The 5641-nt window shown below is 36.8% G+C and overlaps 1 protein-coding gene across 1 annotated transcript; it reads right to left on the bottom strand.

Annotated features, from left to right (window-relative positions):
• Nucleotides 1-451: 451 nt before the first annotated feature.
• On the bottom strand, nt 452-2453 carry LOC113358916. The gene is made up of 4 exons (XM_026602629.1): nt 2027-2453; nt 1684-1911; nt 1297-1392; nt 452-987 (listed from the first exon to the last, which is right to left on the bottom strand). The coding sequence occupies exons 1-4, from the start codon at nt 2451-2453 to the stop codon at nt 452-454; spliced, it is 1287 nt and encodes a 428-aa protein (XP_026458414.1).
• Nucleotides 2454-5641: the final 3188 nt, after the last annotated feature.

The following is a 5641-nucleotide window of genomic DNA, read 5'->3' as shown; positions in this document are numbered from 1 at the left end:
TTTTTATTCCATTTTTTGGTTCGTTGGTATCGAACTTTGATGGGCTCAAAGCAGTCTCATAAGCTTTTCCTATTCCTTTCTTGTTGTTGGTATTTTTTTCCTCCAAAGAAAGGTTATATAATACTAGTATTTAGCAAAAAAAACCAGTACACAGGTCATTCAAAGACCATTACAAAGATAATCACACATTCATAAACCCTTCCAATTGCTCCAAATAAGACTTGGAGTTATGACCTAAAACGAATTAGTGTTACAAAAACATATTTCAACTAGTTGTTTCACAAGATCGACGACCATAAAAATCTCCCGTCACTCTCTTTGAAAGAATGCATCAAATTTTTCCCGGTATGGGCACTTTTTTTTATTTATAAGAAGGGAAGATATAATAGAAAAAAGAGAATATACAAGAGTCTACAAAAAATAGACTAGAAACATACAAAAGCAAAGAAAATCAGAAGAAAACTATTTCCCAATTTGTTACAGTGTTTGAAAAATTCAAATGAATTTTCTTCCCATTTGCAGTAGCCCAAGATAGCACCAGAGCTTTAACATATGTGATCAGGTCCAGATCAGTTTTGAAGTTATACCTCTCTTCGAAAGTTCGACGGTTCCTTTCTCTCCATAAAACCCAAATCATTGCAACTGGAAGGAGATCCCAAACTATTTTGCCAGACTGTGTCAACTTATTGTGAGACCAAGTATGAGCAAAGGAGTACAATGTATTTGGAAACACCCAAGACCAATGATGATTAGGAGTTACAGCCATCCAAATTCGGTGAGCAACCTTACAATGAAGAAGAATATGGTCCTGCGATTCATTACTATCTCCACATAGAATACAGCAGTTGTAGATGTTCAATCCTTTGTAATTTAACATATCTAATGAATTCAGTTTACCATGCAGTGCACACCAGAGAAGAAAGCTGGCCTTTGGAGGAATGACTGTGTTCCACACAAACTGATGAGGGAAGTTATCTGTTCCATCGCCTGAGATCAAGGATTGATACAAAGTCTTAACATTTAAACACCATGTGTTGTGCAGGGTCCAACTCCTTGTATCTGGTAAATTATCCATTGCAGGTGAATTGCTTCCAATGATGCTTAGCAGTTCAGTAAGTTGAGTTTCTTCTGAGGTATTTAACACTCTTTTAAAATCAAAACTCTATGAACCATCGTCAGTAATGTGGTCTGCTACACTATCAAACTGTAATCTATCTAGCTTGCACAGAATGTTAAAACTTTTCGATAAATAGGTGTTACCCACCCACCTGTCATGCCAGAAAGATATCTTCTCACCTGAGTGAATACAAAGAGTAGAATTGTTATTGACTAGATCATTCACAGCAGCTATAGTTTTCCAACAAGACACATCATGAGGTGTCTTAACAACACCTGGAACCCAATTTGAGAAACACAGCCATATTTCTCCACAATAAGAGTGTACCAAAAATTGTTCCTCTCCACTCCAAAACGCCAGCACCATTTAGCCAGAAGTGCAATGTTCATATATCTTAAATTTAGAACATCCAGACCTCCCGTATCTTTGGCAGCATACACAAAGTCCCATTTTATCAAGTGAGAGCAGCTGCTACCTCAAGAGTCTTGATAACTGAAATTGGAGCCTTGAAGAGGGAGAAGTAGTACATGGGCAAAGAAGTTAAGATGCGTTTAAGTAAAGCTAACTTGCCTCCTTTAGAGAGTGAGATTTTATTCCAAGTGGTAATCTTGCTTCAAACTTCTCATTAACATGAACCCAAATAGTTTTAGAGTTTGGCTTAGCACCTAGTGGCATACCCAGATACATGAAAGGCAAAGTATCAATAGCGCAACCCAGCTCATTGGACCAAACGTTGAGAAGGGGGACATCACCAATAGCAGTCAACCTAATTTTAGTTTTATTCACTTTCAGACCTGCAATATATTCAAAGCACTGAAGAATAGAGAAAAGGTTGGTGAGTTCCTCTCTTTTTTTTTATCTACAAGAAGATGGTATCGTCAGCATAATGCTGATGATTCACTATCTGACCATTTTCTACCATGGAGAAACCATTGAACAACCCAGAATTAGCAGCTCTATCAATGTATTTCGAGAAACCCTTCATTGAAATGTTAAAAAGTAAAGGAGGTAAAGGACAACCTTGTCTTACCCCTCTTGAGCTGGTGAAGAAACCAAAAGAAGAGCCAGTAATAAGCACAGAAAAGCTAGTAGTAGAATAACAAAATCTGGTCAATTGAATCCATTTCCTATTAAAACCCATTTTTTTCATCATGAACTCCAAGTAACTCCAGTTTATCTTGTCAAAGGTTTTCTCCAAATTTATTTTACAAATAACATCAAGGTTACCAGCTTTTAAACGAGAATCAACTAGCTCATTAGCTATTAGAGTACCATCTATGATTTGTCTTCTCTCGATATAAGCACATTGACCTGGGGTATGGGCACTTTTAAACATATTTACTCACCATGCATTTTGAGTACGACTTGTGAGAGTGGAAGAAATGGATATTTGGAGTCAATGGTGGCAGGCAGGATGGGGCACGCATTACTATTTTCGTTGGACCACTCACTATACTTTTCTTCTTTAATACCAATTTGAAAATCAGTAGGGGCAGACTAGTTGTTGCGGAGGTAGTTCCGAATCTTGACCAAATACCAAAAGGCAATCACGCCATGGTTCAATGCTTCTCTGTTGGGAGAACAATGCATCGAAATGCCCAAATTAACCCCTGGTTCTCTCCAGGGGAGTTGTCGGAAATAACGGTAGAAACTACCTCAAAATACGATTGCTTTACGTTAAATGCAAATCATTAGCAGATGGCGACACATCTCTTGACTCTAAAGACCCGGAGGGAGTTATGTATCGGCTCGGCTCGGCTGGCTGGATAAAAATATTGCTCAGCTGCTGAATGGCCCACCACGCTGTAATAAATTGGATACTGGCTCAGCTCCAGTATAGTAAAGGGACTAGACATGCATGATACAAAAGATAGCATGGGTGGGGCAATTGTTGTTAACTTGTTATTATTATTGGGCCGAAAACGATATGACCAGATGCTGCAGGGCAGAAAAAAGAGAAGTGAAAAATACTAGAACCCCCTACTATATGGGTTCAACCATATACAAGCCCCACAAAATGGATCTTACACCCTCAACTCCACACTTTCCGTTTTTGATATTTCTAGGCCCAGAATTTTTTTTTTTGGGGTCTGGTTTTCAATTTTCCCGGATTGCTGACGTCATCAGGATTTTTAATAAAAGTAAAAATACCGAAATTAACCTTCCCTATTTATAGACGTTTTATACCTACCAGAAACTGAAAACCAAATCAGATTCAGCTCTTTCTTCTCTCCGCTCTCGTTCGGAAACAGAATTAGAGATTTTTCTTCAGACGAATTCGTGAATTTTGATAGTTTCATACTGATTTTCGTTAATTTGATAGGAAGAAAACGAGAAGAAGAACAACATAAACGAGAAGAAGAAGAAAACGAATTTTCTCTCAATTCGTTGAGGTGTATTCGTCTGTTTTTCAGATCTGACGAGATAGTGAAGCTGCATTGATGAACAACAAATAGGTTTGTTCGTTTTTAGCTTTTCTGTTGCTTGATTCACTAGTTTTCTCATCGATTTTTTGAATCTCGATCTTCTACTGATTACGATTTTTGTTCTGTTTCGAATTTGTTGAGTCTGAGAAGAGGAAGAAGACAGTTGGTAATACATAAATCAAAATAGGTACGAATTGTGATTTCGATTTAGTTTTCAAATTCAATTGATTTTGATTTTACCGTTTCGATCTATTTTTGTCACTTTTGATACTTACACATGTTTTTGTTGATGCTTACACATGTTTGTTTGATACTGAGAAGAGGAACAAAATAAACATTGTTTCAGAAGAAAGAAAACAACAAATCTAGGTAAGAATTTTATGTTGTTTTTGATTTCAGATCTGTTTTCAATTTTTTTTTTTGAATTATTTTGTTGTTCTTTCATGTGCGATCTGTTAATTTGTTGTTTTACTTTTTGTTGATACTGAGAGAAGTATGAAGAAACAATTTTGTTTCAAAAAAACAACTTCAAATTGATTTGTATACATGCTATTTTTTTGTTACAGTATGTGTAACTTGAGGTTACACATATATATCATGTTGTATTTTAAGCATGCTTAAAGAAGATGCAGATGTTTTTTAGTTGTAGCATGTGTAAATTTATTTTACACATATATATCCTCTTTGTATTTTTAAGCATGTGTGAGGAAGATGCAGATGTTTTTTTAGTTACAACATGTGTAATTTTAGTTTACACATATATATCCTGTTGTATTTTAAGAATGTGTAAGTTGAAGTTACATATATATGTCATGTAACATGTTTTATTTGTAAACAATTGTATCATCTGTATCTTTTACTTATATTTAGCTTGCCGCATAGAATATACTTCTCACGAGGGGGCAACGCCCCCGAGTGAATTACGTTCGTTTTCAAATTTTGATATTCTTATTGTGTATTTGATATTTTCAGGTTGTCATGGCTGTTGTTAGTTGCGCTGCTGTTAGTTGCATTGCTGTTGTTCGCTACTTTTCTGATTTCATTACCCTGCGTGTTAATACTGATATCAAAATTGATGAGTTTAAGGAACAAGTTTGCAAGGAATGGAAGCAGTATACTCCACTTGGTATTACTTTCTTCTTTCGAGAAAGTGGGAAAGATTTTCCGCTTGACTGTGATTTTTCTTTGCAAGCTCTTATATCTATCACAAATAGTAAACAGAAGATCAGTGTTGATATTTTCTTGCAAAATGTTCCTCGTGTGGCCTCTTCCTCTAGCTCTAGGGCAGATTCTTCTATTTCTAATGGGTCTAGTAGTACGTCTTCGTCCACAAACAATCTTACTGTTGCAATGTATTTGGAAGATAAAAGTAAGCCAGCGAAACCTTTGTTATCGGATGGTTGGCCCAAGGTTCTTGGTGATATTGGCCATGTGTTTGTTGAAGGAGTTAAGCAAGTCAGGGTTGCTTTTACCAAGTATCGTCTTCGCACTGGTTTCCAAATGATTGTAACTCACAATGAGCGTTCTAGGTTCACGGCTAAGTGTGCAGATGAAAAATGCGGCTGGAAATTCCATGCAGCTTCTATCGATGAAAGGAACGAAATGTTTCAGGTAGGTTTTCCGTGTTCTGTCATCTAATGCTTAGCATATGTTATGTTTTGTTACAGTATGTGTAACTTTGGTTTACACATGATGTTTTTGGCACCATATTGTGTTTTGGTTGAATTGTTTATATTTTGTATGAATCTCTTCAGGTCAGGTCTTATAACCCTGAGCACATTTGTGGTGCTGGTGGATGCAACTTGAACCAAACTTACTCCACCAGCTTCTCGTCTAGTTTGATTGAGGAAGAAGTTCGCAAAAATCCTCACAAGAAGCCCAAGCAAATTTCTGCTGATTTCCAGACCAACTATGGGATCAACATGGAGTACTACCAGGCATATAATGCTAGGGAAAAGGTTTATGATACGATTTATGGCGACGATGTCAAGTCCTACTCGCACTTGGTATGGTATATTGATGCTATAAGGGAAACCAACCCTGGTAGTGTGATAAAGTTTGAACGTGAAAATAAACAGTTCCAGCGGATTTTCATCGC

Source organism: Papaver somniferum, chromosome 3 (assembly GCF_003573695.1).
Source record: "Papaver somniferum cultivar HN1 chromosome 3, ASM357369v1, whole genome shotgun sequence".
Taxonomy (NCBI): domain Eukaryota; kingdom Viridiplantae; phylum Streptophyta; class Magnoliopsida; order Ranunculales; family Papaveraceae; genus Papaver; species Papaver somniferum.
The sequence above is the reverse complement of the archived record's forward strand: the minus strand, read 5'-3'. Positions and strand labels throughout refer to the sequence as shown.

Bases quoted from the DNA above. Each gene is read 5' to 3' on its own strand.
- LOC113358916 (XM_026602629.1), bottom strand. From the start codon at position 2,453: ATGTTTAAAAGTGCCCATACCCCAGGTCAATGTGCTTATATCGAGAGA. The intron at 1,393-1,683 runs GTTAGCTTTACT...ATTGGGTTCCAG, and splicing joins TCACTCTCTAAAGGAGGCAA to GTGTTGTTAAGACACCTCAT. The intron at 988-1,296 runs GTGAGAAGATAT...CCTTGATCTCAG, and splicing joins TACTCTTTGTATTCACTCAG to GCGATGGAACAGATAACTTC.